The 19,551-nt window shown below is 37.0% G+C and overlaps 1 protein-coding gene across 3 annotated transcripts; it reads left to right on the top strand.

Moving 5' to 3' along the window:
- Positions 1-238: 238 nt before the first annotated feature.
- LOC18448232 (chaperonin CPN60-2, mitochondrial) lies at positions 239-6,908 on the top strand. Of its 3 annotated transcripts, XM_020675966.2 has the most exons (7): positions 239-508; positions 594-680; positions 760-781; positions 922-1,053; positions 1,374-1,533; positions 6,086-6,164; positions 6,274-6,908. In XM_020675966.2, coding segments are annotated over exons 1-7 (588 nt in total). In that variant the 5' UTR covers positions 239-506; the 3' UTR covers positions 6,380-6,908. The 3 variants fall into 3 exon arrangements, with proteins under 3 accessions (XP_020531625.2, XP_088722434.1, XP_006858367.3); XM_006858305.4 differs by lacking the exon at positions 239-508 and having other exon boundaries at positions 569-680; XM_088866308.1 differs by lacking the exons at positions 239-508; positions 760-781 and having other exon boundaries at positions 542-680.
- The last annotated feature ends 12,643 nt before the right edge of the window (positions 6,909-19,551 follow it).

Genomic DNA, 19,551 nt, shown 5'->3' on the forward strand with positions numbered 1-19,551 from the left:
ACCTAGGTGGCTTACTTTATATCGCTTCTAGCAAAATTTTGAAAATTGTGTCACATACCTAAGGTATCAGTCCGGTTAACCTAAGAACTCGAAATCTAATCTAATCATCTCAGATTATTGCTCGTAGTTTCAATGCCAACATGTCAATTGCTTGGTAAGTAAATTCAGCTTCGAGTGGAAATACTCGACCGTGTATCACCCCAGATAAATGGTAGGCCAAAGCCTTCAACAAAGCTCTATGTGACACTCTCTGGAAATCTACTTCCAAAAGGACGAGGAGTTTGGACTCAGTCGGACCCCAATTCCAATTCTCTAAACCCTACAATGAACCTTCCATCCCAAGGGGATCAGTTCTAGTGAGAGCTGATAATCATATATTCCTTTTTAACTGTGAAATTATTAACATGTGGTTCAAAGATCATCCCAAAATCCTCCAATCCTAAAGATCGTCCAACTTCTGTAGAGACCATGGGTGTACAGTGGTCTCACGGGACCACAAGAGCAGAATGTATTTTCTTTTCCTTCTGTGAAACTCAAGAGCACAAGCGTTTAAATCCTTCATAAGCCCTTAACACCATCATTTTTGTAACCAGGAAACAGAAAAGTGGCCACTCGTCAGTCTCAGTAATGTACAGAGCAGCGGATGCAGCAACTCGTCTTGCTGCTTCCTCAATTATCAGGTAACCAACCTCATGCCAAACCTCTGAAATTTCTCTCTCTCTCTCTCTCTCTAACTGGTCATTTTTCTTTCTTTGCCAGAGCCTCCCCTTCAAGGGAACAGGTTATGTATTTTTTTATTGCGTTTCTCTTTGAAGTTCATGTTGGTATGACGTGAGCTATGTATGAGCCCTGTATTTTCTTTTTGGCCTTTTTTTGGGACTTGTTCTCTCACTTTGTTTGCCTTTTCATTTTGAACAAAAGCTTTGGAGTGGGATCCCATGGGTCAGGAATTATGGGGCGAAAGATATCAAATTTGGGGTCGGTGTTCGTGCTGCGATGTTGCAGGGAGTGGAAGAGCTCGCAGATGTGGTGAAAGTGACCATGGCTCCAAAGGTTCTCTTCCCCCACCTCCCTCTCTCGTCTTTACTCATTATCGCCAATGTCAGTGGCCGGGTTTTTTGGGCGAGATGTGTTCCTTGCTTGTTGGGTTCTCTTTGGTGAATTGGTTTATCTTTTTTTTTGACTCTTGGGCTTGGCATTTGCTTTTGTTGAATCATTGTTGGGTTTTCTTTTGCTGAATCTGTCGCTCTTTACATCTGCTTTCTGGATTTTTATCTTTATTGATGTTTGTTGGGTTTTCTGTTGCTGAGTTGTGCTCTTTTCTATTTGCTGAATTGGGTTCCTTTTTTATTCTAATTTGATTGTTTGCAAAGGGACGCAATGTGATCATTGAGCAAAGCCGTGGTGCTCCAAAGGTGACAAAGGATGGGGTGACGGTTGGAAAAAGCATTGAGTTCGAGGACAAAGCTAAGAATGTTGGTGCGAACCTCGTGAAGCAGGTCGCCAAGGCCACCAATGCCGCTGCTGGAGATGGTCAGCTCTTCTTTCTCTTTCTAAGAGAGTTTGATAGGGTTCTTGGCTTTACTTGTTTAATTGCTTGTTGGCTTTGGCATTGAATTCTCTTGTCGATTTTCTCAATTTTTTTTGTCACTTGTTTTAACTCCTTGTTGGGCTTGGACTATATGCACTTCTCTTGCCCATTTTGTTTTTTTTCTTCTTAAACGGTTGGGAATTTGACAGGTATGTGAAGCATAACTTGGCTTACTTTTGCTGGCAATAGCAATGCTGTGATGAAATATTAAGGCTTGTCAATTCAGAGATCAGTAATCTCCCCTCAGATAATAAGTTAGTGTCTTTCAGTATACGAAAAGATACTTGTCCATACATTTTATGAAACAATGAAATCAGTTAAAATTAAATGGAAAAATTACTTATTTTATTTTTCTCATATCATTTTTGTTAAAGTCATTAAGATTGAAAGCACTATTTTGATCATCATTCTCTTGCCACTTGAAGGTATAATATGAATAACATTAGAGTGGAACTATCGCAACTTTAGGTAATTTACTCACTACATAAATAATTTCCTGATTCACTTTTTCCTCTTCAGAGTTCATTCAACGTGCATTAACTTTGCATTGCAGTTAGAATGTTACAATACAATTTTCTGAAGTGTAGAGAAAACACCATATTGGATGCCCATAAAAAATTATCTAGATGGATGTACCGGGAACTCCGGAAAATGTAAATGTTTCAAAGAACACGAGAGAAGATGAACTGCGTACTCCTCAACTTCAAAATATATGACGGTACTCTTATCTTGACGGTGAAAACAATAGTCTTCAATTCAGAATCGACTTGGATTTTTAATAGCTACCTATCAGATCCTGGAGCTTTCAAAATATTTATTAAAAAAGTTCTAACCTTTTATGGTTTGAATTTGAAGTGTATCAATGGCTTCAGTTATTAGTAATTTTTGATGTATCTAGGTAAGTGGGTAGTTTCTAGGTCTCTCAGTAATTTGTGAACATGTTCGAATATTTTTCATATCGAATTTAGGTAATTGCTATGTTAAGTAGACAAAAGAATCGAATATGTGTTTTTGGAAGACACAAAAAAATGGTTAGGCTGCCCTCCTCCCTCTTTCTACTTTTCCTCCTCCATTGCATCTCCCTGTGGTTTGTCTAACTGGAGTTGCAGATCACATGTCAACCTTTATCTTCCTTATTCGCACAACTGGAATTCTGCATGGGTAAAATTTTGCATATGTGTGTGCGCGTGTGTGCGTGCATGAGAGAGAGAGAGAAAAAGAGAGAGAGAGAGAGAGAGAGAGAGAGAGAGAGAGAGAGAGAGAGAGAGAGAGAGAGAGAGAGAGAGAGAGATACAAGCTGTTAGTGTGGTTTATACAGCAAAGTTAGACAAATTATTCCTCAAGTTGTTATTCGATGTATAAACAAATTGATCCTCTGTGTGTGTGATATACAAACTGGTAGTGTGGTTTATACAGGAAAGTTAGACAAATTTGTCCTCAAGTTGTTATTCGATATATAAGCAAATTGGTCCTGTCGAACCATTCTTTAGCAGGGGAGAATTGTTCGTCAAGTTGTTATTCGATGTATAAACAAATTGGTCCTGTTGAACCATTCTTTAGCACGGGAGCTGGCTTGGGAATTATATTCTTTCCATGAGTGTTGAGATAAATTAGAACTCCTGCACCAAGTTACTTGGATGTCTTCTACTCTTGCCCTTATCCTTATGGGCCATCCCTCAGGTGGGAGTGTGTTCTACCTCCTGGCAAAACCATGGGAAAATACTCTGACCTCGATTGAGGTCAGAGTATTTTAATAATACGGGCTAGAAGCCCCCATGCGTGTTAACATGGTTTTTGTGACTCTTATACACCTCTTCTGGGCCCTATACCCAATCGAGTCACGCATGTCAGATGAGTTGAGGTTTCATTCTGTCCAGTCCCCTTTCAGATCTTATGTTCCCACTCGAGCCAACAATCCATTGTATGGATAACTGTATATCGATGTTGAAGCCTTGAAAGGCCACATGAATCCAACATTGGGAGGCTCTTAGTGAAAGCTAGTGTTATGCACATAAATAGTGTGTAAGAATATTCAAAACTATTTAAATGATAGATATATGTCTTGGCTGAGGTGGTTGTGAATGATCCATTGAGGCAGCTGGAAGTTTATGCATTTGTTGTGTCTATAAAACTCTGCTAAGACACGATTATTCTCCATATCAAGAGAAGCATCTTATGCCTTCAGTGTATCGTTATTGTATTTGAGGTGGTTGTTCAATATAAACATCCAATCTCTTTTATTTCATTTTGGGATCCACTATTAGCTTACAACCCTTCCGTTATAGTGGATATGGATCAATGATTCAACTTGAGCTGCAGTTTAACCTATTTAGTTCCAGACATTGAAGATACATGTATGTGCTCGACATCTCTCTGGACTTAATATGTTAATGTATCACCTTCATGACCTTAGAATGCAACTTTGGATTGCTCCCAAGTATTAAATGTTGGCTTTGGCTTGGAGATGTGTAAAGGGTAAAAATTACTTGCTTGTTGGTACCCAAGCTCTCTGTCTCATCCAATATTGTCTTTTTGGTTAAGGTGTCACTTCAAAACCTCCTTATCAAGATGGAGGGATTTCTTATGGGTAATATTTAGAGTAAAGAAATGCAGTGCCTTGCAAGGGAAGAATTACTTTGTATCATTACTTAACACCAGAGCATTTCACATTCCTATGCAAAAAAACATCATCATAAAAGGGCTTCCTTGATGTGCTTGAACATTCAGTATAATTGCTGTAGGCCTCATCAATGGTCTTGTTAGAATTCACGAATTTAGTCGTTTTCTGGACATGCTTGGTGCACTTGAAAATCAACTTTATTTCATTCTAAAGCTAATCATCCATAATTATTAATTGTTAATCATATTTTCACTTCAGCCACCGCTTTTGAGAGACTTTCCTGATCTCTCAAGACCATAGACCATAAAGCTATCATAACCTCCTCCTAGTGTTTCTCAAAATAGTATGATAATAGCTAAATCTTTTTATATATATAAATTATTGGTAAATGATCTGATTTTCTGGATTTCTATTTGTAACAGAACTGTTTTTTATGCCCTTTGGATCTCAAAGTTGGAAATACTTCTTCGATATATATAGCAATCTTTCTCATCAACCTACTTCATGGGGTTTGTAGACCTCCTGGGCATAAAATTTTGGATGCCTGTGCTGTATGATGAATCCTCATAACATTTCAGTAGTGGCATTAGCTGTCAAATATTGGACCATACGCAATGGTCCAATGGACTCCATAATGTGTTGGTTGGAAAAATCATACCCATTGAAGCATAGAATATCTCTGTCCAACCATTGGAAACAATAGAAACATCAAACTCATCAGTTTCTTATATGATTCCTGACGATAATTTAGGATTCTACCTGTTAGCCTAATCTACAGCCCATACAATGCATAAGCAGGTATTCGGCTTGAGAAGATAGAAAGATAATTTAGAGAACAGATTTCTTATGAAATTCAGCTTTTAATAGAATCACTAGATGAAATTTCAAAATTTTTAAATATTTGTAATTTGCTAATTGCAGAAAATGTAAAATATGGAAAATCATACCATTATCCATGAATTTATTGATTTATGACATTCAAATATTCTTAATAAAATAAATCCAAGGAAAACACTATCTGTTAATGAGCCATGTATTTCTGTTGGCAAATTATATTAAAAAATCTAATCATATCTGAAGTTTGAGAATGTAGCTTTATTTACAGAAAAAATTTATTTACCAACATCAATTTGGAAACCTTTATGAGGAGAGAGGGTGGCAATGCCAAATATGTGAATCTGTTGTCTAGAGAAAATAATATAGAATTTAAGAGGGCCTGGTACATGATAAAAGACAACTGATGAGTACAATTGCCTAATAATGAGGAACAAAAAGGCATCCTAAAAGAACAGGTATATTGGGTGAAGGTCTTCATTGATTGCCATTATTTCTTGTCTACATTTACCTTATTCATTCCCTTTCTGCTGAAGAACTGTTGTATTGCGGTCTTTTAATTGTTATCTTTTAGAATTTGGCCTGCTTGTAAGACATCCGGTTTTGTTTGTCCAAAAAATTAACCAAGCTAGCCTACCCTCTTTTAGACACCTATTGCATTACAAAGTCAGGGCCCTTGTCACACCTTCTACCCTCTGGAGGTTTTTTTTCAGTGGATTCTGTCTGGAGCAAATATCAAGTTCTGTATTTGTCCTTGTCCTCTCCCTTTTCCTCCATTGATGTATGAGTATTCTGTTGCTTACATCCCTAAAAGTGTGTACTCTCATCATGTACAGAACTGAGCCTCTATAGAGCAGATTCTACAGAAGTACTTTCAAAACAAAGTTATTGATTTAGACCCCCCTGTTACTAAATTTTCGGCTTTGGACATTAGATTTTCTCCATACATGTCTGAAGTTCACCCACTAAGACAATTTTGATAAGAAATTTGAACAAACCCCTTTCATATGTACACTGACTTCTCTTCCCTGGTGAATCAGGTGAGTATGTTGACATGGTGAAAGCTGGAATTATCGACCCACTCAAAGTTGTTCGAACTGCCCTAGTCGATGCTGCCAGGTCTCTCTCTCTCTCTCTCTCTCTCTCTCTCTGACACTGGGTGCTTCTATATATGTTTGTGAAAATGGTTATTCAAGTCTGTGTATTGTATGTTGTTGCATATTGGTAGTGTGTCCCTGCTGCTAACAACAACTGAGGCAGCTGTGACCGATCCAGAGATAAAAAGTGGCCCACGGCTAAAAGGAGTACCTGAAATGGATGACATGGACTTGTAAGGGTCTGTTTCGAAATCGACTTGTATCGATAGTGTTCTCTACCGAAAATTAAAAGTTTTTGGAATCTGATGTGCATCATCCGTCAGCTTGCTCAGGCATTGAGGTGGCATAATGTGTATGGGTTTCCATTAGGATGGTTCCTAGCCATATATTTTGTGTTGACAGTTTGAGTCCTATGTTTACCTATGAGAGTGGAATAAACATTCATATATTTTTTTTTGGGTTTGAAGGCCATCTTTTGGTTTAAGTGAACCAATTGGAATAATGTTCCCCATTTCATCCTTGAGGATTGAGGATTGGCATAGGCCGAGCTCAATTTTTTATGATAAATGGCAAGTTCTGACAAATCAGGCTTGGGCTTGATCGATTAGTTGTTAATGATTGTGACACTACATCCAAGTTTGCTTTTTGTTGAACCACCCCAAAAGAATGATGACAAATTTTGACAGTTATTATTGAAGATGTTTGAAACCTCGAAGGATAAAGATGTAATATTTGGATAGTTCTTTTTATTGTTGTCTTTTGGCTCTGTTTTGTGCATGTTGTGTACCCTACTACAATGGTGACCAAGTGAGAATTACCTTTCTACATTGAATCCTTTGTGGTAACTGGAAGCATGTGGGCAGCATTGAACTTTGACTATTATCTCTTTACTAGAAGAGTGGACTGCACACTAACTACAATTACAGGAAAAAAAAGAAAAGAAAAGGAAAAAGTGAAATTTCAAATAATTGGAAAAAATAAAATGAGCATAAAACAACAAATATTTTCCCCCACCTCACACTGTCTCCTCTGAAAGTGCAAAGTCTGTTTGTGCAAGGTCCTTGTACGACAAGATAATTCCCTCTATTGATAACTGAAAAATTGTTGCCCTATTTTTTTTGGATAATGCAGTGGGTTGGGTAATGCAGTGGGGAAGACATGCTCTTGCCCGATTTTTTTAGTAGATTAGGAGTTAGCTTTTTGAAAGTATTAGTGGGGTGGTAGGAATGGAAACCACAACATGGTGATTAAGGTTTGGGGTGCTACCATCAGGACTTCAACCTTTTCCCAAATTGTTGCCCTATTGCTCAGATGATTTTTTATTTTATCAATAATGCATCACAGTTTTAGAATTTCAGGTGTACCAGGTAATTATGTTTATCACTCAATTCAAGACTTCGGAGACGTACATGACTCCTTACTTTGTATCTAACAATTCACCGGAGGAGGAAAACTCGGGCGAGCCAACTTGGACTCACCACTCTCACGAGAGTTTGGGTATCCTTGAGTTGGGCGATCTCACCACTCCTTACCTTTCTACATGGAATCCTTTGTGGTCTCACCACTCACCACTCTCAAGGTAATCTCTCGCTTATCCTTGAGTTATTTTAGATTTTAAAAAATATTAAAATGAACTTCAAAAGTACAATTATCAAAGAAGAAAAATGAAACATGAACTCAGTGAGACTGTGGTCCTGTGTGGAGCAAACTAAGCAAATGATATTTCCTAATACCGGATTGAGGGTTACAAGCTAGGCCAGTTGGTTGCGAAAAACGCATATTACATGGGCATAAAGATTAAACTGATAAGAGTTATAATGAGTCATCCTTTAATGAGGTCGGTGTATGCCTGGATGAGTGTACCGAGAGACTATGTGGCTTTGTGTGTGATGGTGGCCTTTAGAGACAGGGGCCAAAGCCCCATCCGTGTACTATCACACGACATACACAATGATAGGTATTTCGAGAAAGCGAATCGCCATTCAGGGTGAAGCTTGTGCATATGCGAGAGATTACCCCTATGCACCATAGAACTATGGTTGCATCAGGTCTAAGTGGCTTTGATACATTTATAGGGGAGAACCTGAAATCCACATACTGAGATTATAACCCCTTACTCATTGACTAGACTTTGGTGACCCATTAGTGAGTCCTTGTATAGACTATGGGTTATGAGCAACACTAGGTCGGTTTGAAAAAGTAAGTGTGAATTATAGTCCATAGTAGAAGGTGGAGTATCCCGGTGTTTATTTATTTATTTATAGACTATATGGATCATTTTCCATCGAAATATTTAATTATGTTTGTTTTAATGTTATATGATTTTTAGAATTGTTATTTGAATTTTCTAAATCTTTGGGTATTGTATTTATGAAATTTGAATTTATAAAAGCATAGATATTAATTTTTAATTATTTAAATCAAATTTTATGAATTTCTAAAAATCATAAATTATTTTAAATAATTATCATATTGCATGGAAGGCCCAAATGTGTATATGGGCCTACCATAACAATCTGTTGGGGCCCATGATGTGCCACCTAGGGTGTCACGCCCCACCTTGCAGACTTTTCTTTTAATTAATTCAAGCTTATGGCTTGAGGGTGAATAAAGCTTATGTTTTGGAAAGATTGTGTTTGAAGGAAACTTTGAAATTGAATAAGGAAAGTGTGAGAAGTCCTGTACATGAAAATATGAAAGCACAATACTATTATAGATATTTTTTTATTTAAATTAACTGATGGGAAAATGATTTAGAAAATGGGGGATAAAGGTTTTAGCACCTTTTATATGATGACCTATCTAAGGAGTAAAGAACTTATATCTCTCATCAAACAAGTCACTCAAGATCAATGATGCATATTCAATCTTGTTAGAAGAGGCAAACCAGGAAAAGCTTAAGAAACCCTAAACTTATTTAAGCATTGTAAAAAGGGATGCCGTCTCCTATATCTCACATGCCTAAAATCTCCTCTCGTCTCTCTCTCGTAAGATATGGGGGCACGCCCCTGCCATAGATTTCTCTCTCTCTCTCTCTCTCCCTAGTTCAAAGATAAGAGCATGCCTCATATAGTTAGATAATGCCTTCCATCTCTAAGCCCAAAAAAAAGGGCACGCCCCACTCATTGTAAAAGGTCTCTCTCTCTCCCATCTTGTTTCTAATGACCTATGGGTTAAGGGTGTAGTAAATAGATTATATCTCTCTCGACTAGGTTATCAAGGGGTTAATCTTTAGTTTGAGATTAATATTTTTGAAAGGAGTTCATATTTGATTGGAGGCTATGGCCTAATTGCTTTCATAGGATTGAGATTGAAGGTTGACTATTGGAAGGTGGTGACTCAGTATGGGGTATAATTAACCCGATTGAGGTAATCTTCGACACTCTCTTTCTTATTTCTTGCCATATTTATTTCTTGTGTATTTTGTTATTCTCAAGCATAACATTGTAATTTTCTTTGGTTATTAAAAGAAAGGTTTTTAAGTGGCATCAAGTTTTAGATCTTAGATTTATTTTCTTTATTTCTTTTGAAGTTGATTTTTTTGTAATGGATTACTTGTAAGTGATCTAAGCCAGAAAATAAAAAAAAAAAAAAAAAGAAGAGAAGAAAAAAAGAACGAATATATGCATCGGCTTACATAAGTCCAACTTTCATTGGTATCAAAGCCATTAATACTTGTTGCCATTCAGAGTCTTTTCTCTTTACTTGAGTCTAGATTTAGCTTGAGAATTAGATATGGCTGCTCGTACTTGCATCTCGAAGATCCTGAAATCCGAAAGGTTTGATCGAGACAACTATACCTTATGGAAAAGAAAGATGTTATATTTGCTCTATGAGGAAGGCTTACAAGAGATGCTCTATGAGAACCATCCTGATAGACTAAGAAATAACTCATCTCAAGAAACCAAAGATGAGTATGCTTCATGGAAGCACAAAAACATGAGGTGTAGGTATATTCTATTATACGTAATGACCGACTCATATGGTTCCGAATATGAGCCCATTAACTCCTCAAGGAGGATCTATGATAGGCTTGAGAGGGAGTTATACGGATCCCTCTGCCATGAAACAAGCCATGGCCATGAAGAAATACAATGAATTGAAGATGTTCGAAGGGACAAAAATATTGAACCATGTGCACACTTTTCGTGCACTAGTCCGAGAGATGGAGGCTTCCGGCATGAAACCCTTGAAACCCATGCAAGTGGTTCATCGCATGAACTCACTTTCAAACTCGTGGGAAACCTTTGTGACTTCTTTCTCTGCTCGTCAAAATGCCCCGAAGTTGGAGGAGCTTATCAAGGCGATCAAAGATGAGGAAGAGAGGAGGAACTCAAAGCATGCACCAACACCCACGCTTGCACCAACACCCATGCTTGAACCAACTCAAAGGGAGATCAGACACATGGCAAAATTACAACACTTCTTTGAACCTAAGAGAGGAAAGGGAAGAAACAAATTTTGAAAGAGAGGGGATGATAAGAAAAGAAATTTGGAAATAACGGAAGGAGGGAGATTAAGACTTGCTTTAATTACAAAAAGGTGGGCCACCTAGCCAATTATTGTCGGTCCAACAAAGTTGGTAGGACCAATAAGGAACTTGCTTGTGTGGTCCTAAAAACATCGCTCCTAGGGTGCATTTTGGTGTCTTGACTCGGGGGCTACGACTCATGTCACAAACACCAAGGATGACTTCCGCTTTTTTACTCTCGTGAGGCCGGGTGAGCAACATATTTATATGGGAGGGAGCCAAAAGACCGATGTATTTGGAGTTGGGGATTATGAGCTACAATTTAAAAGTAGGAGCGTCTTGATCTAAAGCAAGCACTTTATGCTCCCGATATGAGAAAGTACTTAGTTTCGGTTCCCAAGATAGCTAGAGCGGGTTTTGTCACTGCCTTCCTTGGAGATAAGGTGATGGAAATAACTATGTTATGATCGGACGTCTTGTGGACGGTCTTTACGCCATTGAAATGAAAGAAAATATTGCTTATGTCTTGTCCCCAAGTGGTTTGGATGCTACCCTATGGCATATGCGGTTAAGACATATAAACATCAAAAGAATATAAAGATTGAAAAAGGATGGAATCTTCCAAAATTATAAAGGAGATTTATCACAAGTATGTGTTTTGCGCGCAAGGAAAGCTAACAAGGAAAAATACCATAGGGACAAAAAAAGAGCTACCAACGTGCTAGAAATCATTCATTGTGACATATGTGGTCCTAAATCCAAAGCCTTAGAAAGGTTTAATGAATATAAAGCCAAGATAGAGAACCAAGCGAACTTGAGAATCAAAGTCCTAAGAACCCATAGAAGGGTTGAATACTCATTTGAACTTTTCAAAGACTTATGTGTAGAAAGTGAAATTATTCATGACTATACCATGCCTTATACTTCGGAATAAAATGGTGAAGCCGAGAGACATAATAAGACCTTGGTTGAAATAGTAAGGAGTATGATGGGGCATGCTATGCTATTTCTAAAATTTTGGGGAAAAGCCAGGTTGACGGCATTGTTATATCCTTAATTGGATTCCCACAAAAGCTTCCTCACTTACTCCTCATGAAATATTAATTGGTTATACTCATTCCCTTGACCATCTAAGAGTATGGGGATACTCAACCCATATCCTAATCCCATACAAAAAAAAGACCAAACTTCAACCTAAAACTGTGAAATTAATCTTTATTGGTTACCCTGACCATAATAAGGGGTATCGATTCTACAACCTTGAAATCGGGGCAATTATTAAAAGATGCGATACTCACTTCTTCAAAGAAGAATTCATTGAAGCAAGATTGAGTCACAAACAAGCTGACCTCTTTAATCTGCGAGGGATCCCTCAGTCAAGAAGAAGAAACAGTGGAAGAGTTCCTCTCTTTCGGGATCAAACGACAAAAGTCCCTTCTCCTCAAAAATCAAAGAAGAAGATTCCACCTCCCAAAGGAAAAGAGTCAGCAGAAAATCAACCGACTCAAAAAAAGAAGAAGCAGATGGAGAAGGTATGGTACCCCTGATGGTATCTTCGTTGGAGGGTGATGATATGGTCGTAGGTTGCATAACTGATGATCAAAGTGAGAAAAAGATTGACATTCCTATTCCCCACCCATAGAAGAGGTGCGAACTTTGGAAGGCACCTAGAGCTTGAAGAAGAAGGATAAATGATCAAAGAATGAGACTCCTAAGCTGGTATTAGTTGTCACAAGATCATCCATGAGGCGTGAAAGCTCGCGTCTTCATGATGACTTCCTTTAACCATCGAAGGCTCAGTCTCCAAAATTGGGCAGCTCTCAATTCCTTCCATGAGAGCTATGAAACGAGTTCCCGATGCTATTGCCCCTATTCCCAGCTTCTGACTAAAGACTATAGGATTTCAAAAGAAAATCGGGGTACTTGGGTACTTATTAAAGTAGATACGTCTTCCCCCCCCCCACCCCACCCTAACCCACCCCACCCCACCCCACCCCACCCCACCCCAATCTTCTGCTACTTCTGCCTTGGAGGTCGAAGCGCTGGTTGAGGAGTCCTTCACCTCAAAAGAACACGTGGAGGCAAAATCTACCTCAGATCATGGAGAGGGGATGATAGAAGCCTTGAGGGGTATTCCTATATCCCCTAGGCGAGATGAAGGCTCATCTTTTTCAGCTCCTCCTTCTACGAGCACTCCCGAGGTGGCTGAGGAAGTAGAGCCTGAGGAAGATGAACTTCAGAAGGCCAAAGGAAAAGCTCCCATGGTTGGTGACAAGCCTTTAGAGGTGGTGAATGTCTCGCTAGCGGGGTCCTTGTCCATCCCATTACTTACTCATGCGGAAGTAATTGCGAGTATCATTGCAACATTGAAAAGCTTGCCTTGGGAGACCCTTTGTCGTCCACTTCCTCCTTTGAGTATCGATGGTCAGGCTGAGCCCACTAGCAAGAGCAAACCTTCCTTTTTAGGTATTGACTTAGCAATAGCAATTTTCATATCAAGTTATTTTCTTTTGATCTCTAATCCTCTTGTTCCTTGCAGGGGTCCCCATAGTTTTCAATTCAGGTGGAGAAGTTGTCCTATCGACAACTGTCGATGTTGAATTCCACAAAACAGATGCAACAAGTGATGTCTTAAGTACTCTTGCCGACACTGCGGGAGACCTTGTGGGATCTATGATTAAAGATCCCCAGATGGTTAGTGGATTTCAATAGTAGATGGGGATGAACAAAGTGAAGGAAGTGACGCATCTTCTTAGCTGGTCTTCGCAACATCAAGGCATAGATTTTTCAGTGCTAGAATTTGTAGGGAGTGGATATCGAGAAGCTCTACCAAATAATCTTTTCTCAGGCATAATATGAATGTAATCATCGCAATTCTACTTTTAACTCAAAACAAGAGGTCTCTGTAGTTTAAAGCCGTATATATGTTAGGGCCTTCCTAACCTCTTACTCAAAAGGGTATGGGTGGCCCAATGCTCAAGGTCATAAGACCTTGAGAGGGTATTGTAGTTTACAGTCATACAAGGTAGACTATATATGAGGGCCTTCCTAAGCTCTTACTTAAAAGGGTATGAGTGGCCCAATACTCAAGGTCATAAGACCTCGAGAGGGTACTGTAGCGTAAGAGTCATACATGATGGACTATATATTAGGGCCTTCCTAACCTCTTATTTAAAAGGGTATGGGTGGCCCAATGCTCAAAGTCATAAGTCCTCAAGAGGATACTGTAGTTTAGATTCATATATGGTAGACTACATATTAGGGCCTTCCTAACCTCTTACTTAAAAAGGTATGGGTGACTCAATGCTCAAGGTCATAAGACCCTGAGAGGGTACTGTAGTTTAGAGTCATACATGATAGACTATTTATTAGGGCCTTCCTAATGTCTTACTTAAAAAGGTATGGGTGGCCCACTGCTCAAGGTCATAAGACCCCAGAGGGTACTGTAGTTTGGAGTCATATAGGGTAGACTATATGTTAGGGTTTTCCTAACCTCTTACTTGAAAGGGTATGGGTGGCTCGATGCTCAAGGTCATAAGATCCCGAGAAGGTACTATAGTTTAGAGTCATACATGATAGACTATTTGACAATGATTTAGGTCATATTATGTGGACTTATATATTAGGACCTTCCTAACCTCTTACTTAAAAGGGAATGGGTGGCCTAATGCTCAAGGTCATATGAACTCGAGAGGATACTGTAGTTTAGAGTCATACAAGATGGATTATTTGGCGATGTTTCAGGTCATACACCGTGGACCTATGTACAATGGACCGGGGGTGAAGCCCTTTCAAGTTGTGTGTCTGGAATGCAATACCCATTAGTTTATAGTCATGGGGTGTAGACTACTATCACCATTGACTTTATTAGCTTACGAAGAAACGCGTCATATGCTTGGCAGTTTAGAATCTTGTAGCTTGGACTATGTGATAGGCAGTTTAGAGTCGTACATCGCGGACTTTCGTTTTCTCTCAAGGATAACATTCCTTTAAGTATCTCCCATTAATTGGAGGCATATCGTCCTCTCTTGTCTCTGGGCAGAGAAGGTATGCTCATGCAGAGTAAGCTTTTTTTACCACGTAGGGCTCATCCCATTTGGGTTTAAACTTGGACTGAGGTGCCCCAATGAGGTTTCGCACAGCCAAGACCAAGTCGCCTAGTTTGAATGACCTTAATCTTATCTTTTTATTGAATGCTCTACTCATCCTGGCCTGGTAAACTTCCAACTTTTGTTGGGCGACGAGCTGCTTTTCATCTAGAGAATTTAGTTCATCGGGTCAGAGCTTAACGCGTTCATCTTCATTAACCCATAGTGAATTGCCACCCTCAAGGAAAATATCTGAACTTCCAAGAGTAGGACAACTTCAGCCCATAGGCCATGAGTATGGAGTTGCTGAGGTGGCATTCTTCCTCATTGTCTGATATGTCCAAAGAGCTTCAAACATTCTCTCATGCCCGCCCTGTTGGCGTTTACTAACAGTCTTCTTTAAGACTTCATAGAGGCTCGTATTGAATGCCTCCACCTGTTCATTAACACTCGGGTTGTACATGGATGAGTACCTCCAATCAATATTAAATTGAATGGTCCTCTCTCGGATGTAGTCATTTTTGAATGGAGACCCATTATCTGATATGATTCTATATGGAACTCCAAATCGATGCATGATGTGGTGACACATAAAGTCAACCACGATCTTTCCTATTACCCTTCGAAGAGGGATAGCTTTTGCCCACTTTGAGAAGTAGTCGGTAGCTACTAATATATAGAGATGACCTCCAGCTAATGCTGGGGTAATGGATCTCACAATGTCATAAGGGTTGGATGCAACGGTTATGATAACTGATGGATATAGTCTGTGTGTACCTGTAACGACCCTATTTTTTTAAATAATAATAATAATAATAATAATAATGGTAATAATAGTAATAAATTCAATAAAAATAAAATACTAATAATAGTAATAATAATAATAAAAAAATAAAATAAAATACTTATACAAAAAAATGACATTTTTTTAGTGATGGTTCATTGTTTTGTTAATGCACCATGGGACCCACCCTTTTTCTACACCTTCCATTCCCGCCGAATTTTTAAGGGAAACATTTAATTAAAGATTTAGTGGATTATGTGGATCATGAGAGAATGATAAGAGGTGAGGTCGCAACATAAGAAAATAATGGGGGGTTATCTGGCATTAGAAAAAAATTAACAAAAAAAATAAAAATAAAAAGGGAGGACACATGTCTTGACAAATGTCAATTTTAAGAATTTTTTCCCTCATTTTAAAAATATTCCCGTCCCCTCATGAGCTAATGATAAGGCTCATTAAAGATTCTATCTCTTTCTCTATCTACATGAGCCTCTTTCCCTCTCTCCATCATTTTATTTTATTTGTATTTTTTTTTTTACTTCTTTTCTCTCTCTCCCTCCTAATGATTTCATCACTCTCTCATAGTAATAATAATAATAATAATAATAATAATAATAATAATAATAATAATAATAATAATAATAATAATAATAATAATAATAATAATAATAATAATAATAATAATAATAATAATAATAATAATAATTAATGATATTTTTTTCTCATAACAATCATGTTTCTCTCTCTCACTCATAATACTCTCATTATTCTCATAATAATGTATGATTTTAATAATATTTTTATTATTCTCATAATATTGGTTTTATTGTATGAACCATGTTAATTGATAGCATACCATATTGCAGGATATTTCTTTACTTGTTCATTTGTTTGCTGCATACCATATTACATGATATTTTTATTATTGCGTTATATTACAATATTAAATGATAGTTTCATTGTATTTTCATACCATAGTGCATGATATTTACCTTGTTTCTTACTAGTTCATTTTATTGCATACCAAATTACATGATATTTTTATTATTCTCATAATATTGGTGTTTAAGTTGTATTTTTATTAAATAGTATAGTTAACATGTTAAAACACAAGAATTCTTTATTCTGAGGTTGTTGGGGATGTAGGTGCAATATAAGTAGAAATGTTTTGAAGTGGATCATCAAAGACCACAATTTATTGCATCGTCCTATGTGAAATATTTATGAATTGATCTTACAGACATTTTATTTTATTTAATTTATTATCTGTTTTCATTTACATATTGTCTATATGAATAATATTTTGCACTTATATTATTTACATTGTTTAATGTTATTCCAATATTTATTATGATTTTTGTAATATATTCTCATATGATAGTGTTCTTAAAATAATTAAGAGACTGACAATACTTTTTCTTGCTCCCTTCTATGTACATATTTTTATGCTCCTTTCCCCATAAAAACTCATTTGGTCTCTCCTTTTTACTTTTAGCTTAACACCCACACCCTTGACTTCAGTTCTACTCCGGCAACAATTGTAACATATCTATCTCAGAGTGACATATAGGTAAGTGGCTTCATTTTTCTTGTAAAATCATTATTTGAGCAAAACTGATATTTCTATAATATTCCTAGAGATATTTATGCATTTAATTGTAATATTTCGAAACTATAAGTTTTACGTATTTATGTATTTAAATGTAATAATTGCATCATAAATCTTAGATACTGTAAATGTTATATGCAAGTGTTATATGTGTTCTGTGCAAATGTCATGTGCAAGTGTTATGTGCACGTATTATGTGCAAGTGTATGCGCATGTATTATGTGCAAGTGTATGCGCACGTATTATGTGCAAGTGTTATGTACAACTATTATGTGTAAGTATTATGTGCAAGTGTTATGTGTAAGTATTATGTGCAAATGTTATGTGCCAGTGTTATGTGAAAGTAATTACTATGAATTGCTTCATGTGAATTCATATTAATGAATTCAAGAATATTTTGAAAATACAATATTATTGTTGCCTGATATCTACTACATTGTTATATGACTTGCAATTGACATAATAAAGTCTTTTGAATTTATATGCACATCACTTGTGACTATATGAAAAACATAGAAATGTTGATGTTTCTTGTAATTACATATGACAACATGCTTCCGATAAGATATGTGTACATGTCAACATGCTTCTGATAAGATATGTGTGCTTGGTAATATGCTTCTGATAAAATATGTGTGCATGACAACATGCTTCTGATAAGATATGTATACATGAAAACATGCTTCTGATAAAATATGTGTGCATGGTAACATGCTATTGATAAGATATGAGTGCATGGAGACATGCCTCTGTTATGATCTGATGAGAGATTTGTGCCGGTAGTTGTGATTTATCATTACTCTCTATGATAGGATAAAGGGTTAGGAGTGGATTATGTTTGGGAGATCACACCCCCAAAACTTATGTGAGGCACTACTCATTGGGACCCCTTTGGTAGTGTAACGTACTCTCGTCAGATGGGCACATGAGAGGGCCGTATCTTGCAAGGCCAGTGCTGATTAACAGCCCTAAAGCTCGCTGAGATTGTGTGTATGTGTGTGAGGTACTATGCTACGAATTTACCTGTTGATGGTGCTTCTCCTATGGGATAGTAGAAGTTCTAACCTTGAACCCGATGCTTGGGACTTGGAGTTAGTACTTCTATTGCAGAACTTCTGTTGTTGTGAATGCTTGTTTGATCATATCTGATACTTGAATGCAATAATATTTTAAACTACTAAATTTAGATCATAATTCAACCTGATATTAATCACGTGCATATAGTTATGTATCATGCTTATTTGATTTTCCCAATAAGGAATACATGATATGTATAAGATTAGAAATGAATATGTTTAATAGTATGTATTAGAATGCATGAAATCAATACGTCAAATTTCTGCTTATTATGCATTCTTTTGGAAAATGTTTATATCCTCCAATCCTTGATTTTTCAATGATAATGATAATCACTTACTGAGTAGTCAAACTTATCAAGCTATTGTGAATATTTTTGGAGTAATCACATCCGTATTGTTCGTATGTACAGTAGGAGTAGTTTGGAAGAAGTACGTAGTCATGGATAAATTCGCTTTTGTAACTTTTGTCTATCAAAGTTGTATATAGATGGAGCTCCTGCAATTATAAACTATGAAATAAACTTTGTAGAAAAAGCTTTTGAATGATAAATTTGTTTTGGAGCAATATATAGTAAAAAATTTCGATTTTGTTTTGGTTATTTAAGAATAGATTATCACATCTCAAGAATTTTAATGCTATAAAACTTGGGTTGTGATATTTATGGTATCAGAGCACCAGGATAGGATTCTTAGCTTAGAATATTAGAAGGACCTTTAGGTTGAATAAGGATAGACTAGTAACTAGTGTTTGGATGTTCCTGTTCCAGGTCAAGATGTCAAGAACTCGCGTGGGCCCCATTCCCCATACAAATTGACCTAATGTGGCAGGCCCTAATAAATTTTAGCTATCCACAATCTTAAATAAATTTTAAAATAAATAATATAATATTTAGAAAAGCATAAGTATCTTATTTTTCTCTCTGAATATTCAAGAGCCTGAAAATTCATTTTTAGCTTATTTAAAAATCTATTTCGATAACATAAAGGAAAAAGTTTATATAGATCCGAGGCTCTAAACAATCAAATTAGAGCCCACCTCAGAAATTTCACTAGTGTTTTGATGTCCAAATATCCTCAAATTGATCACCTTGACATCAAGGTGCGTGGATATGAGAAAAAATGGATTTCAAGTTTTGGAAATAGTGCTTCTTGTAATGCATTTTTGGACCGTCAATATTCAAGATTTTCAAGTTTTCACAGATCTGCTCAATCTACACTATTTTTGAAGCTTTAAAATATATAATAAGATATAAAAATATATTTTAAGGCTTTCACAAAGATTTCCAGTATTAAAACTATATTTCTCGACACTATTTGAGGGTGGGCTCTACTTTGATTGTTTAGAGCCTCGGCTTTATACAAACTGCACCCTAACATA

Source organism: Amborella trichopoda, chromosome 5 (genome assembly GCF_054954075.1).
Source record: "Amborella trichopoda isolate Santa Cruz 75 chromosome 5, AtrichopodaSantaCruz75HAP2 v2.0, whole genome shotgun sequence".
NCBI lineage: Eukaryota > Viridiplantae > Streptophyta > Magnoliopsida > Amborellales > Amborellaceae > Amborella > Amborella trichopoda.